A 16,677-nucleotide genomic window follows, 5' to 3' on the forward strand; every position below is an offset into this window, starting at 1 on the left:
TGGCGTTGGTACCGTTGCTGCTATAACAGCCTATACTCTTCTGGGAATGATTTCTATTAGATGTTGGAGCATTGCTGCGGGGAGTTGCTTCCATTCAGCCAAGAGCATTAGTGAGGTCGGGAACTGAGTTTGGGCAATTAGGCCTGGCTCGCAGTCCGCGTTCCAATACATCCCATAGGTGTTCGGTGGGAATGAGGTCCGTGAAGGCCAGTCCAGTTCTTCCACACCCATTTCATTATGGACCTCGCTTTGAGCACAGTGGCACTGTCATGCTGAAACAGGAAAGGACCTTCCCCAAACTGTTGCCACAAAGTTGGACGCACAGAATCGTCTAGCATGTCATTGTATGCTGTAGCGTAAAGATTTCCCTTCACTGGAGCTAAGGGGCCTAGCCCGAACCATGAAAAACAGGCCCAGACCATTATTCTACCACAACTTCAGGTATAGCATTTTCCTTGTATCCGCCAAACCCAAATTAGTCCGTCAGACTGCCAGATGGTTTAACTGCAACCTTTACAACACTCCAGCCGACACTTGACATTGTAATCTTAAACTTGTGCGACTGCTCAACCATGGAAACCAATTTCATGAAGCTCCTGGCGAACAGTTATTGTGCTGACCTTGCTTCCAGAGGCATTTTGGAACTCTGTCGTTTGTTGCTACTGAGGACAGACGATTTGTACGCGCTACATGCTTCAACTCACGGCGTCCCGTTGTGTGAGTTTGTGTGGCCTACTACTTCACGGCTGAGCAGTTGTTGCTCCTAGACATTTCCACTTCACAATAACAGCACTTAGTTGACCAGGGCAGACATTCGACGAACTTGTTGGAAAGGTGGCATCTACGACGGTGCTACGTTTGAAAGTCACTGAGCTCTTCAGTAAGGCCATTCTACTGTCAATGTGTGTGAATGGAGATTGCATGGCGGTGTGCTCGATTTTATACACCTGTCAGCAACGGATGGCAGAAATAGCCGAATCCACTCATTTGAAGATGTGTCCACATACTTGTTTGTATATATACACACAAACCACCTGAAACATATCGGTTGGAGTTTGATTGTACAGTAAACGCGCTATAACAACCTCTGATTTGGATACAGTACTGAATAGTAACAAAAAGCATCCTCTGAAAACTGACTGAACAGTTATAGTTTGATGCGCAGACAACAGTAATGTGCCGTTTTGTAGGTGTGATGCGTTTTGTTATTGAGATCTGATAGTGACAAGTGGGCTCATTGTCGGATCTAATTGTCAGTGAATGAATGGCAGACAATTCATGCAAAAAAATAAATCTCATTCATCCATCCATTCCAACAGTTTATTTGTCAAAAATATTTTGAGTAATCACTTCGTACAATTACAGGTAAAACTTCGCATTTCCAGTGCACCTTCATACGTGGATAATAAAGAACCATGTGTTCAAATGTAAATTGGTTAAAATTAGCAGAAAATTAAACAGAGCAGAATGTATAACAGCATAATGTGTATAGAACATAAGTATAAGAGAACAGAAACCGTACAGGTACATGTCTTTACAGACTCATATCAAAAGGCTAAACCCAAAACATTTAGGCCATATCCTAACTTAAGATCCAAGTGTGTAGCTCACATGTTTCTTGTAAATCATGCATCAATTACAATGGAAGATTTGTGCTTAAAATGAGTTATATACTCAAATCTCTAGTCATGAGTCGGCCCTACAGAAAAGACTCAAAATTGTCATATTGCAACGTTTACATTTTAAGTGCAGGCTTTTTCTACGTGTACTATAATCAAGACTCTTTCAAGTCTGTACACCTCCATATCAAGGTAGAATGGAACCAAGATATTCAGCAATTCCTCGTTGGCAGTGGTGCCTTTGACCTTCACGACCTCAAGCTGACGTGCGGTGGGGTGGAAGTTTGGCCACCGAGGTCCCCATTGTGTTAAGGGCAGCATGGATACGGAAGTGTAGCCTCGACTCCATGCTATAACCCTTGTAGTTCAGCCTGTAAACATCCAGATACGTCTTAATAACATTCACTCTTCATCCTAGGCAGCAAACAATGCATCTAAAGTAGTGCTGGTTTCAATTGACACTTACTTGGCATTTTCTATGGTGGTGGTAGCCTTCCCCAAGTCTCCTTGCTGCTTGTAGAGAAGACCCAGTTCATACATGCTGTATGGCACCAGGTAGCAGTCATGCTTGATCCTGTTTTCACTGTCAAAACAAATCACAACAATCAGATTGTAAGAAAGCCAACAGATCTATTACATTTGGGTGCATCAATAGTCTTAGTAGACGGTGGGCTGCCCCCTGAGGTGCCACACAAACCACATTCCTCAATGATCAGTGAATAGTGATAATAGCCTTACCTGGAGATGACGTGTGTAAAGCAGAGTTGGGCCTGGTCCAGATGGCCCAGGTGTCGCAGACACAGCCCCTTCAGCATCTGGACCATGCACTGGTCATCCACGTGGTACTCTGATGGATCTGGGAGAGGAAAACTAGATTATTCTGTGTTAGACAGGGGCTGACAGACCTGAAATCAGCCCTGGCATTTCTACCACACCTGACCATTTTCCCCCCCCTTGAGACCCCCACACCGTCCCATAGATTAGACCTAGAGCATTGTGAAGGTAAACTCACTTGGGTCATTCTTCAGTTGCTCCTCTGCTTTCTCGATAGTGACCAGAATGCTCTCCGTCAGTTCAGGCCTTTTGCCAACGATGGTGAAGCCATTCCAAACGTATATCATTTCCTGTCATGAGGAAAATGCATTTTAGACCTAAATACCACATTTTAAAAGTTCACATATATTGCTTTGACTAAATAAAAAAATAAAAAAGAAGAGTTCTCACCACGGCAGGAATCACCAGCGTCACTGGGGTTGCGGCGCTGTACCGCTGAGCCTTCTTCGCGGTGAACTTCTCCGTTGGGATAGACTTCCCTGCAATCCGCAGACGCAGGCTCTCCACTTGCCTATAAGACACACGAAAGTAGCCATAGCTATAAACCTTAACCACCCACCTTCCCTTTGTAATAGTGCCTTCTGTTCAGTTTATGATTCATGTAAATATTACATTTATGCCATCCTGAAAATAGTCATCTTTTTTTTGGCGTGGTCCTACTTTCTTTCAAGTTGTATAGTATCTTTGGGTGCCATACAAATACAATGTATTTATTGACAACACATACCTGAACAACTGTTCCACATTCTCCCCAGTTTTCTTCACCTCCTCCTCTGGCATCATGCTGAGGATGGAAGCTTTCTGGAACACGTATACAGCCTGCCAGGAGAGAACAAAAGTCACAATGAATATGAGCCATCTGTACCCAGACCTCCAGGGACTATACCAGTTTTAGAACATGGGGGAGCTGTAAAGAGCAAGGAGGAAAGACCGTAAGGGATGGATAAAAACATTTTTTTAAGTGTAGAAGGAGAGTTACTGGAAAAGGACCTTAATCTGTGACCGGGAAGTAAAATGGTTTTAGTTAGGCTGCTAGGGCAGCAGGTAGCCTAGCGGTTAGTGTTGGGCCAGTAACCGAAATGTCACTGGTTCATGTACACAAGGTGAAAAATCTATCGATGTCCACTTGATCCTAATCTGCACCAGAGGGCATCGTACCACTATGGCAGACCCTGTAAAATAACACATTTCACTGCACCTTTCCAGTGTATGCAACAACAACAAAACGTGTGTGTACTATACCTGGGGACTCCATCCTAAATGTTTTAGTCAGGCTGCTACAGGTGTACTATACCTGGGGACTCCATCCTAAATGTTTTAGTCAGGCTGCTACAGGTGTACTATACCTGGGAACTCCATCCTAAATGTTTTAGTCAGGCTGCTACAGGTGTACTATACCTGGGGACTCCATCCTAAATGTTTTAGTCAGGCTGCTACAGGTGTACTATACCTGGGAACTCCATCTAAATGTTTTAGTCAATACAGGTTTTACCTGGGAACTCCATCTAAATGTTTTTAGGCTGCTACAGGTGTACTATACCTGGGAACTCCATCCTAAATGTTTTAGTCAGGCTGCTACAGGTGCACTATACCTGGGGACTCCATCCTAAATGTTTTAGTCAGGCTGCTACAGGTGTACTATACCTGGGAACTCCATCCTAAATGTTTTAGTCAGGCTGCTACAGGTGTACTATACCTGGGGACTCCATCCTAAATGTTTTAGTCAGGCTGCTACAGGTGTACTATACCTGGGAACTCCATCCTAAATGTTTTAGTCAGGCTGCTACAGGTGTACTATACCTGGGGACTCCATCCTAAATGTTTTAGTCAGGCTGCTACAGGTGTACTATACCTGGGACCACTTGCTCTCTTTGCAGAGAAGGTCTGCATACTGGTATGCCTCCAGCCAGTCCTGCTGGAAGGAGTAGGACCACATAAGCTCCCAGTAACACAGATGGTGGATCTGACGCCACTCCTGCTGTGCAGCTATGCACTCCAGGAACTTCTTCTGGGCCTGGCGGACAGATACACAAAACAAGGAGATATGGTTCTTATTAGACAGATGGGTCGATTTTATAACTTGTAACATAGCAGACAGGGTCATATTCATTAGGGCACAGCTTAGCAAAATGCTTTGCAACAGAACACAAGCGTTTCTCATTGGACATGTTTAGGAAGTTGCTCCCAATGATGTTTTCTTCCATTTGGTACCTAATGAATACTACCCAGGAAAATGTATGAAGATGCCATTCTTAAAAAGGGAGATTACTCACAAATTCAAAGTTACCCTTGAGCAGAGCAATCCTGGCCTGGTAGAAGAGAATGAGGGCCCCCTAGAGAACAACCACAGTCGATGTTAACGGAGGAGATGGGCAAGTGGGAAGACCTTGCAGGAGGGGGACTGTTCACTTACATGGGGGAACTTTTCAATGTAGGGCTTCAGAAGAACATCAGACTCTTCCAGGTTTGCCTCACCAGTACCTATAGAGAAGGAAAGACAAGGCATCAATCAACCCTAATGGCTGTTGTGAATTAAAACCCATTATCTAAGGATACATTTAAACAGGCAGTCCAATTCTGTCTTTTTCAATAATTCATCTTTTGTCCAATCAGATCAGTTCTGAAAAAGATTTGATGTGAAAAGACAGAATTGGTCAAAAGATAAATGAGTGGAAAAGAGATCACAAATGGGCTGCCTGTGTAAACACAGCCTAATAGGCCATACAAATGGATTAAATGCTCTTCACATAAGAAACCAGCTGAAGACAAAGTGACTTTGTAAAGCATGACTGCAACAGTTGATGATCACAGTACTGTAGTAACAATGGAGAAGTTTAGCATCATCACCACCAGAGGGCACCCTTTATCCTCAAAACTCCAGTGGCCTGTGTGGCATTTAAGGAGTAAGTCAAATGTTGCCCTTAGACACAGGTCTTGGGTCCTTTTTGAGTTTTCCCCAAGTTAGGGTTCCGAGGTTATGGTAAGGTTTCGGGGAGGGAAAGCTGATCCTAGATCTGTACCTTACCCAGTATGACGCTGATATAGAGGTGGTACATCAGGAGGCACAGGGTGCTGAGGATGGAGCGCAGGCTGTTGCTGGCTGCCCCCTCCCTCAGCTGGGACAGACCCACTTCCTGCACAACAAGCCTCTATCAACTACATCCACTTCATTGCATCGTCATTGGCTTAATTATGAGACATAATGGGAAGTAAACTAAAGAAATGTATAATTTCAAACATTTACAGATGTATTCTTTTTTTACTTATGCAAGCACTCAGTTTTTGGGGGACAATAATTACTTTGAAGAAAAATAGACTCCCCACTCGGACTATCCAAGAGAAAATGAGTATTTTGCCAAAGCGACCGGAGTGTGATGCTGAATAGACTGTCAGAGAGAGAAGTGGTGAGACTGCTCCTCGTCACCTACCCGGTCTCCAGAGAAACCCATCCACTCCAGTAGTCTGAGGACCTTGCTCGGCAAGAGAGACAAATACTGAAAGAGGAAAACCAAATGGTGAAGATAGTGACCTCAGCATCTGAGGACCACAAAACAAAAATCCCCCTTCCATGTCAAAGAAAAAAACAGCCAATAGAAAAACATTCATAATTTTTGAGTTGAGAAAAAACATTTGTAATCTTACATTTGACCGCTTTAGCAACTCTTATTAATCTGCCTGTCCTACCATCTTCTACCTCACCCATAACGCTGAAGCTGAAGCACCAAACACCAATGCTCTTACCAAGTTAAATGAACCAATGCCCATGTTCACACCGCTCCTGAAGTGAGTTTGTGTGCTCATCTGGTCAGACTGGTTCTTTGCCATGGTTGACATAACATCACATTCCCTTGTAGAGAGGAGCCAAACAGGCATTTGGTTATTTTATAAGGATCCACATTAGACATTGCTAATGAAGCAGCTACTCTTCCTGGGGTCCACACAAAACATGACATAACACAGAACATTCATAGACAACAGCAGCTCATGGACAGAATGACATATTGAACTATGAACTTGAGTACACTATCAACCATGCAAGATCTCCCAAAATACTTGACTCTCAAATGTGACCCTGCTAAAAACAATCACTGCTTGATAACATCTGATTCATTGCTTTCTAGTGCATCAATTCTGAGAACAGTCATTCATATACTGAAAGCACAGGAGGCTGGTGAGAGGATGGTAGAGGCGGCTAATAATAAACTGGAATGGAGTGAATGGTATCAAACATATGGAAACCACGTTTGATGTGCTTGATACCATTCCAGCCATTACTTTGAGCCTGTCCTCCCCAATTAAGGTGTCACCAGCCACCTGTGGCTGGACTACCCAAACACAAAACATAATATCCTTTTCACATTATATCATCAACCAGTTCATGTGAAACCATGCAAGACCAGGGTAAGTCGTGTGAAGAAAAAATAAAATAAAAAACTGCCCACTTGTAGATCAGAAAGCTGTTGCGGATCTTCATGCCTCCTTTGATGAAGCTGATCATGCTCTCGTCCAGAAAAGTGAGTACAGCCTTCTGCAATAGCGTCTCAGCATAGCACAACTCTGCATGCATCTCCTCTGCAGCGGGCAAGGAGGAAAACAAAGAGATGCCTGTCAGTCAAAAGTCCAGAACAGACCCATACATTTAAACCAATGTGGATGTAGTACATGTAAACAGTGCATTCGGACCCCTTCCCTTTTTCCACATTGTTACGTTGCCTTATTCTGAAATTGATTAAATACATTTGTCAATCTACACACACAATAACAGGTTCAGACATTTCTGCAGAACATAGAAATGTATTTACAAAAGTATTCAGAGCCTTTGCTATTGACCCTTTGAAATTGAGCTCAGGTTCATCCTGTTTCCATTGATCATCCTTGAGCTGTTTCTACAACTTGATTGGAGTCCACCTGTGGTAAATTCAATAGATTGGACATGATTTGGAAAGGCACACACCTGTCTATATAAGGTCCCACAGTTGACAGTGCATGTCAGAGCAAAAACCAAGCCATGAGGTCAAAGGAATTGTCCGTAGAGCGCCAAAACAGGATTGTGTTGAGGCACATACCCAAGAAGAATCAAGGCTGTAATCGCTGCCAAAGGTGCTTCAACAAAGTACTGAGTAAAGGGTCTGAACATGTACGTAAACATGATTTTTTTATTTTATTTTAATTAGCGAACATTTCTAAACTTATTTTTGCTTTGTCATTATGGGTTATTGTGTGTGTGTGTGTAGATTGAAAAATAATTTAATACATTTTAGAATAACTTAACAAAATGTGGAAAAAGTAATGGGGTCTGAACTTTCCAAATAAACTATACTGTGCATATATTATAATTTTGCTACAGAAAATAGTATTTTAACCCCATGTGTGCTGGGCATCCTGAAGCATGACAACCCAAACAATAAAATACATGTAATCAATCAAAAGGCCAGTCATGAAACATGTATATTTCAGTATGGATGACACATACTACATGTATGGATGTCTAGATGTCGACATATTGATATCATCCTTTATAAGCTACAACCATCACGGAGATGGTAGCCAATCACACCTTCAGTTAAGTCGACAGCTGGCTGCTTGTAAAACATCTCAGTGATGGCCTCCACCATGGTAGTCTTCTTCCGGAACCTGTGATGAGATAACGTACTGTGTTAAAGTTACAATCCTTAGTTGCTACATCCACCTTTGGACAAAAATGTATAATATGTACACTACGATTGATTCTTGAAGAATATAACACAGATAAATGCCTCATGAGCTTAGTTCAACTGTCATAACCAAATTTGCATGTTGGGTTCTGATGAGGTAACTCCAATGTTTGCAAACTAACAGTCCTTGCATCATCCATTGTTGGATTACTCCAGGTCCATCCTTCAGCTTTTTACCAAAACAGAGGTGGGGTGTCTGCTTAGCTATTGTTTTGATTCAAGACTCTAGCTCTAAGTCCTGCCATTGCCCAACAATGTCTGAATCTGACGTGTGAGATAAAGCTTCTTCAATGCATTGGCAATTGAAACTATATAGAATGAGATGCCCTACATTCATTTCATTTCTATGAGAAGCAAAACCGTACATCTGGCACGTCTGCAGAGACTCCTTCAGAGCAGTCATGGCCTTTTCAACATCCTTGGGTTCAAAGGTCATGCCCGCCTGCATGGATAGCATGCTGCTGTAGCCCACAGCGTGGTACATACTCTGGCTCCTCCTGAGAGAACATGACAAAGCCCTTCAGAAACAGAAAACTCTAGAAGCATTTTTATTGAGAAATGGATCCAATGTGACCAACCAATGAATATACACAGAGAAAGTGGACAGTTTCTGGTAGCCAATTACGACAATTTGTGTTGGCAATATTGCAGTAGAATACACTTTACCGAACAGGTCACCACCAATCACTATTAGAGACAGACATGAGCAGTTCATCTTAAAGCATGTAAAGCCTCAAGGCAAGCTATGATGAAGTTGACTGGGACATACCAGGGTCTGAGAAGATCCAAGGCGTCTGAGAACCGGTTGTTGAGGAAGAGGTCAAGGGCTTTGGCACTATCCTGCAACGCAGTCTCTAAATCCATCTGGGATTTCCTGGGAAGGGAAACAGAAGTGCAGATCAGGTGTAGTATTTCTCCAGTAATGTTCCACACATGGATGTCATTTCTAAAGTCCTGTCAAAATCAGCCAAAGGGTTACTCAAGTACTATTTGAGAAGGTTGGGTAACAAAATGTCCTAGGCGGCAAAGGTCATTTATTGGCGTAATAAATAAAAACTCACAACCCATGCGATTCCAAACTGTTCAAACCCCTCTTGCTGGCGTTGAGAATTTAGAAACTTTAAAGCTACTTTCCTATAATTCGACACTCTTCCATGTCTTGTGTGTTTATATGATACCAGGGGTCGAATCCCAACAGAGTTCCTAAAAAACTTGAGTCCACATTGACCCTGTTCTGGGTCCGGATTGCAGTCCACCAGTTGAGTATGGGGGCTATAGCAATCACAGCATGTGGCAGACCGTATTAAATATCTATTTAGACACAGAACACAATGTTGAATGTGTCTGCGTCGGCTGAGATTTGTGCTGTAGGCATTAATACTGTAACTATGGTTACATAGCTCTTTTTACATAGAGGGAAGAGCTAAATCAGTGTGTATCTTAGCATAGACTTGTGAAGTAGGAGACTTACATCTTATCAGGTACCAGGAGACAGGGATCCTCTGGGTCCATCTGAAAGTCAAGGAAATCAAGTTTATCAACTGCACAAGGAGCCATCATCAGTGCCTAGCCAAACTGCAAGCCCTTTGGCTGTGTTTATACAGGCAGACATATTTTCATACTTCTCTCCACTAACTGGTCTTTTGACCAATCCCATTGGAGCTTTTCACATCAGTTCTTTTTCAGAGCTCTTTTTCAGAGCTGATCTGATTGGTCAAAAGGCCAATTAGTGGACAAATATAAGACATGGGATAAGTGTAAACGTAACCTCGTGAGAATCAATCGAAATACCATCGCAGTGAATTTATTTTTCTTCTTTGGTATAGCAGTGCATTTGTCACAGGATTCCCATTGGATAATTGAGAATGTTGGGCCTCGTTCAAGTTCCTTAAGTGTATCCTTCCTTACCCTCTTCCCTGAGGTGTTTCTAATCAGTTATTACTTCAAAGGGAATGCAATAACAAAGAAGTCCCTTACAGTGAGGGGTTTATTAATCCTTGTTCACACTGCAGGCCTTTACGCTCAAATCAGTTTTGCTTTTCAAATCCGCTTTGGAATACTGACTGTCCAAACCGCAAGTTACAAGTGACCAAATCGGATGGGTGTGTGTTCAGACTGCAGTCATTTGCTGACATGGCTATGCTAGTTGTCATAGTAATGACGGGTGTGTGTGCACAGTGGTGTAGGCTGATTGGTGGTGGTGCTTCAAAATAGTTGACTGCTAGCCACAGTTGATTGCTAGCCACAGCAGTCAACTAGCTAGCTGTTTAGCTCTCTAGCACACAAACTAATTTGTTTGTCAACAATTAACAACCTAGTTAGCTACCACATGTTCTTGTCAAACTGTCGTAGCTCGCAAATAACAAGATATGCAGAATAACAGTCTAAAAACCACTTCAGGGCAAATAAATCAGATTTGACCGTTAAGACAAGTCACAGCGCCAGGAATCAGATTTGTACCGGACTTCAAACGACCTACAAAAGGGCTTTGAAGCAGGTCTTAAAATAACCGATTCCATGTGCTTTTTGGCTGTTCAGAATGCAGGAAAAAGAAAAGACTCGTATCAGAAATGCAAAAAAAAAAAATGGATTTGAGTAATTTCAAACTGCCAATGTGAACAAGGCTTTAATACCCCAGGTGAACCAGGTTACTGTTGATTGCATTCATTTTAGAACCGTGCTGCTTCCTAGGCGTGAGCCAGGTGCCCCGTTTTGGCTGATGGCGAAGTTTTAAAACAAAAGTGACGTAGGTTAGCTCTTTACACTCATACCCATATACCGGTTCCGAAAAGCCAATTTTGATAAGTGTCACTGATAACTGAACTAAATGACTAAAACCCCATAGCACTCACTTCTGCCATCATGAAGTGCACTGAGAGACTACTCAAGGATCATATCACCGCCACCTTACCAGCCACCCTAGACCCACTTCAGTTTGCATACCGCCCCAACAGGGCCACAGACGCAATCGCCATCCCACTGCCCCATCTCATCTGGACAAAAGGAATACCTATGTAAGAATGCTGTTCATTGACTACAGCTCAGCATTCAACACCATAGTGCCCTCCAAACTCGACATCAAGCTAGAGGCCCTGGGTCTCAACCCTTCCCTGTGCAATTGGGTCCTGGACTTTGACGGGCCGCCCCCAGGTGATGACGGTAGGAAACATCTCCACTTGGCTGACCCTTAACACTGGGGTCACACAAGGGTGCGTGCTCAGCCCCCTCCTGTACTCCCTGTTCACCCACGACTGCGTGGCCATGCACGCCTCCAACTCAATCATCAAGTTTGCAGATGACAAAACAGTAGTGGCCTTGATTACCAACAAAGAAGAGACAGCCTATAGGGAGGAGGTGAGGGCACTCCGAGTGTGGTGTCAGGAAAACAACGTCAACAAAAGGAGATGATCGTGGACTTCAGGAAACAGCAGAGGGAGCACCCCCCTATCCACATCGAAGGGACAGCAGTGGAGAAGGTGGAAAGTTAAGTTCCTGGGCGTACACATCACAGACACTGAAAAGGTCCACACACAGAGAATTTGGTGAAGAAGGATCAACAGCGCCTCTTCAACCACAGGAAGCTGAAGAAATTTGGCTTGTCACCCAAACCCTGACAAACTTTTACAGAAGCACAATTGAGAGCATCCTGTTGGGCTGCATAACAGCCTGGTACGTCAACTGCACTGCCCTCAACTGCAAGGCTCTCCAGAGAGTGGTGCGGTCTGCACAATGCATCACCAGAGGGCAAACTACCTGCCCTCCTACAGCACCCGGTGTCACAGGAAGGCCAAAAAGATCATCAAGGACAACCACCGAGCCACTGTCTGTTCATACCGCTATCATCCAGAAGGCGAGATCAGTCCAGGTGCATCAAAGCAGGGGCCGAGAGACTGAAAAACAGCTTCTAAAACAGCCATCACTAACTGTAGGCTGCTGCCTACATTGAGACCCAATCACTGGCCACTTTAATAGATGGATCACTAGTCACTTTAAATAATGTATACATATCTTACGTTACTCATATCATACACTGCTCAAAAAAATAAAGGGAACACTAAAATAACACATCCTAGATCTGAATGAATGAAGTATTCTTATTAAATACTTTTTTCTTTACATAGTTGAATGTGCTGACAACAAAATCACACAAATTATCAATGGAAATCAAATTTATCAACCCATGGAGGTCTGGATTTGGAGTCACACTCAAAATTAAAGTGGAAAACCACACTACAGGCTGATCCAACTTTGATATAATGTCCTTAAAACAAGTCAAAATGAGGCTCAGTAGTGTGTGTGGCCTCCACGTGCCTGTATGACCTCCCTACAACGCCTGGGCATGCTCCTGATGAGGTGGCGGATGGTCTCCTGAGGGATCTCCTCCCAGACCTGGACTAAAGCATCCGCCAACTCCTGGACAGTCTGTGGTGCAATGTGGCGTTGGTGGATGGAGCGAGACATGATGTCCCAGATGTGCTCAATTGGATTCAGGTCTGGGGAACGGGCGGGCCAGTCCATAGCATCAATGCCTTCCTCTTGCAGGAACTGCTGACACACTCCAGCCACATGAGGTCTAGCATTGTCTTGCATTAGGAGGAACCCAGGACCAACCGTACCAGCATATGGTCTCACAAGGGGTCTGAGGATCTCATCTCGGTACCTAATGGCAGTCAGGCTACCTCTGGCGAGCACATGGAGGGCTGTGCGGCCCCCCAAAGAAATGCCACCCCACACCATGACTGACCCACAGCCAAACCGGTCATGCTGGAGGATGTTTCAGGCAGCAGAACGTTCTCCACAGCGTCTCCAGACTGTCACGTCTGTCACGTGCTCAGTGTGAACCTGCTTTCATCTGTGTAGAGCACAGGGCGCCAGTGGCGTATTTGCCAATCTTTGTGTTCTCTGGCAAATGCCAAACGTCCTGCACGGTGTTGGGCTGTAAGCACAACCCCCACCTGTGGACGTCGGGCCCTCATACCACCCTCATGGAGTCTGTTTCTGACCGTTTGAGCAGACACATGCACATTTGTGGCCTGCTGGAGGTCATTTTGCAGGGCACTGGCAGTGCTCCTCCTGCTCCTCCTTGCACAAAGGCGGAAGTAGTGGTCCTGCTGCTGGGTTGTTGCCCTCCTACGGCCTCCTCCACGTCTCCTGATGTACTGGCCTGTCTCCTGGTAGCGCCTCCATGCTCTGGACACTACACTGACAGACACAGCAAACCTTGCCACAGCTGGCATTGATGTCCCATCCTGGATGAGCTGCACTACCTGAGCCACTTGTGTGGGTTGTAGACTCCGTCTCATGCTACCACTAGAGTGAAAGCACCGCCAGCATTCAAAAGTGACCAAAACATCAGCCAGGAAGCATAGCAACGGAGAAGTCGTCTGTGGTCACCACCTGCAGAACCACTCCTTTATTAGGGGTGTCTTGCTAATTGCCTATAATTTCCACCTGTTGTCTATTCCATTTGCACAACAGCATGTGAAATTTATTGTCAATCAGTGTTGCTTCCTAGGTGTACAGTTTGATTACACAGAAGTGTGATTGACTTAGAGTTAAACACAATGTAAGTGTTCCCTTTATTCTTTTGAGCAGTGTATGTATATACTGTACTTTATACCATCTACTGCACCTTGCCTATGGCGATCGGACATCACTCATCGATATACTTACATGTACATATTCTCATTCACCCCTTTAGATGTGTGTATTAGGTAGATGTTGGGGAATTGTTAGATTACTTAGATATTACTGCACTGTCAGAACTAGAAGAACAAGCATTTCGCTACACTCGCGTTAACATCTGTCAACCATGTGTATGTGACCAATAAGATTTGATTTGACATTGGGACACAGGGGCTGTACAGTAACATGCTCATAGAATTAGAATATCAGAATGGCCATCAATCTTCTTATGATGGAATAAATGTCAGTCATTTTGGTCAGGGAGTTGGTCAACCATCTTTGCCAGCGCTGTGATAATATACTGATTAAAAATATAAACGCAACATGTAAAGTGTTGGTCCCATGTTTCATGAGCTGAAATAAAAGATACCGTCAATGTTCCATATGCACAAAAACCTTCTCAAATTTTGAGCACAAATGTGTTTACATCCCTGTTAGTGAGCATTTCTCCCATTTACCAAGATAAATCGATCCATCTGACAGGTGTGGCATATCGAGAAGCTGATTAAAGAGCTTGATCATTACACAGGTGCACCTTGTGCTGGGGACACCAAAAGGTCACTGTAACATGTGCATTTTTGTCACAACTCAATGCCACAGATGTCTCAAGACTCGAGGGAGTGTGCAATCGGCATTCTAAGTGCAGGAGTGTCCACCAGAGCCTTTGCCAGAGAATTTAATGTTAAGTTCTCTACCATAAGCCACCGCCAATGTCAAAACTCATTCTGATTGGATGGGCATGGCTCCCAAGTGGGTGGCCCCTGCCCAGTCATGTGAAATCCATAGATTATGGCCTAATGCATTTACTGATGTCCTTATATGAACTGTAACTCAGTAAAATCGTTAATTGTTGCATGTTGCCTTTATATTTTTTGTTCAGTATATATGCACACCAAAATGACGATCTGCTTCTCTGAATTGCCTTGTGAAAGTCTAACACTGTAAGACTGTATTTAGTAACTTAGCTAGCCATATTGGCAATAGAACACACTTTCAAATGCCCACCTGACCAGTTTGCAATTTAGTATGGACCTTTTTAGAATGCGTAAACAGTAATTGTGTGATGGCGGGGATGCAGGGTTGTGTTCCATAGAAAACAACTCAGCTTGCTCTAGTAGTTCCTCAACAGCACAGCTAGGAGAGCCCTATTGGTATGAAAATAACAACTGGACAACTTGCTATTTAGAGCATTTACCCAAAATGCATGTCTTGTTTTTGGCTTCAAGGACGATAACAATTGTAGGCTATAACAAATGTGCATTGTCACGCAGTGAGAACGATAATTGAGATAATCCAAATAATGAATGATTACCTAGTTGGGCAACCTTTTTTACTTCTTGCTGTAGGCCCACATCATCCTCTTCCTGCATCCCTACTTGTAGCCTACCTGACTCTGGTATAATGCACTTTCACCTCTCACTATCAGTCTTGCATGTGCATCTTCCTGAATTAATATTAGATATTTTGTGGATGTAGGGCTGTTTTTGTAATAATGAGTTTATGAATGCATTTAATCTGTAACCTATAAACTGCATGGTTTCCCGACTTTTAGTGGGAGGACAACACACCATATCTAGAAAATATTAACTTATTTTAGAAATTGACTCCAATTTTACGTGGATATGGTGTTTATTATATCAATAGATGCGCTTACAGCCCTTTCCAATGCCATCTCTCGCATAACGAATTTTACGACACAAAAATATCCTACCATGTCCAACGAACAAATTAGGCCTGTCTGCATGCATACAATTGTACCGAAACCTCCTATTTCCATCACAGCTGTCTTTGTTGATTTGTTTAGCATATGACTTTAATAGCATAACAACTGGGGATGGAAACGTGGTTAGTAAAGCAGCCCACTTAATTGTTACCCAGAAATGATTTGATATTGAAATAAAAAAGGCAACATTGGACCTTTAAAGAACAAAACAATGAAGCTATTAGGCAGCTTCGACCATTACACTTTCCAACTCTAAAGTAATGTGTATGATGCTATACAACCATATTGAACGCTTCTATAGAAAGTAGGATTTGGCCAACAACAAAAAATGTTGGTCAGTCCCATGATAGCAGATTATTTTAGTGGACATGCAAAATACCCCCAAAAAATATCACACTTTTATCCATAGAAGGGTCCTTTGGAAGGACTGTTGACATATTTAACATTGTTATTGAAATGTACCCACTTTAAAATTCATGGCCAGATCCACAAGGACTGATCATCAATGATATCAACATTACAGATTTAACCTTTTGAACATTCAAATAAAAATAAGTAAAAAGGCTAAAAACGTCTTACCTTTTGGATGTTCCCATTCTTCACGTGAGCCATGTTCGATTATCAAATAAAGAAGAAGCGTATTTATAAATACATTGGGGGGAATAGGTCTAAAAGATACCAGTTGTTGAAAGAAAGAATAGTTCTCTCTGAATTTAGACGAAAAAATAGCTATTGGGCTTTGGAGTTAATCTTTCACCAGAAGGAAAAGAACTTGCCCATTTGACACCTTTATAAAATAACCTACTAAATTATGCATGGTGGGGTTACATAATCAAGGACCCACCCACCTAAATTGCAGGGCTCCGGAGTGGCGCAGCCGTCTAAGGCACTACATCTCATTGCAAGAGGCGTCACTACAGTACCTGAGTCGAAACCAGGCTGTATCAAATCCGGCCGTGAATGGTAGTCCGATAGGACGGCGCACAATTGGCCCAGAATTAGTTATTAACTGACTTGCCTAGTTAAATAAAGGTTAAATATACATTTAAAAAATGCAAAACGCAGCCCCACAATTAGCCTGTATTAGAGAAGGGGTTCGATT

The 16,677-nt window shown here is 43.2% G+C and overlaps 1 protein-coding gene across 2 annotated transcripts; it reads right to left on the reverse strand.

Annotated features, from left to right (window-relative positions):
* Positions 1-1,306: 1,306 nt before the first annotated feature.
* On the reverse strand, positions 1,307-16,674 carry LOC115116754 (tetratricopeptide repeat protein 39B-like). 2 transcript variants are annotated; one of them, XM_065003812.1, is made up of 18 exons: positions 16,155-16,674; positions 9,639-9,679; positions 8,937-9,041; positions 8,533-8,664; positions 8,011-8,087; positions 6,896-7,025; positions 6,195-6,300; positions 5,882-5,947; positions 5,479-5,587; positions 4,867-4,934; positions 4,727-4,786; positions 4,306-4,467; positions 3,181-3,272; positions 2,844-2,964; positions 2,632-2,743; positions 2,358-2,475; positions 2,086-2,202; positions 1,307-1,990 (listed from the first exon to the last, which is right to left on the reverse strand). In XM_065003812.1, the coding sequence occupies exons 1-18, from the start codon at positions 16,185-16,187 to the stop codon at positions 1,876-1,878; spliced, it is 1,764 nt and encodes a 587-aa protein (XP_064859884.1). In that variant the 5' UTR covers positions 16,188-16,674; the 3' UTR covers positions 1,307-1,875. The 2 variants fall into 2 exon arrangements, with proteins under 2 accessions (XP_064859884.1, XP_064859885.1); XM_065003813.1 differs by lacking the exons at positions 8,011-8,087; positions 8,533-8,664; positions 8,937-9,041; positions 9,639-9,679; positions 16,155-16,674 and adding an exon at positions 7,284-7,341.
* Positions 16,675-16,677: the final 3 nt, after the last annotated feature.

Source organism: Oncorhynchus nerka, linkage group LG18 (genome assembly GCF_034236695.1).
Source record: "Oncorhynchus nerka isolate Pitt River linkage group LG18, Oner_Uvic_2.0, whole genome shotgun sequence".
Taxonomy (NCBI): domain Eukaryota; kingdom Metazoa; phylum Chordata; class Actinopteri; order Salmoniformes; family Salmonidae; genus Oncorhynchus; species Oncorhynchus nerka.

Bases quoted from the DNA above. Each gene is read 5' to 3' on its own strand.
- LOC115116754 (XM_065003812.1), bottom strand. From the start codon at position 16,187: ATGGCTCACGTGAAGAATGGGAACATCCAAAAG. The intron at 8,665-8,936 runs GTATGTCCCAGT...ATGTTCTCTCAG, and splicing joins TTGGATCTTCTCAGACCCTG to GAGGAGCCAGAGTATGTACC. The intron at 5,588-5,881 runs GTAGGTGACGAG...CTTGTTGTGCAG, and splicing joins TGGGTTTCTCTGGAGACCGG to GAAGTGGGTCTGTCCCAGCT.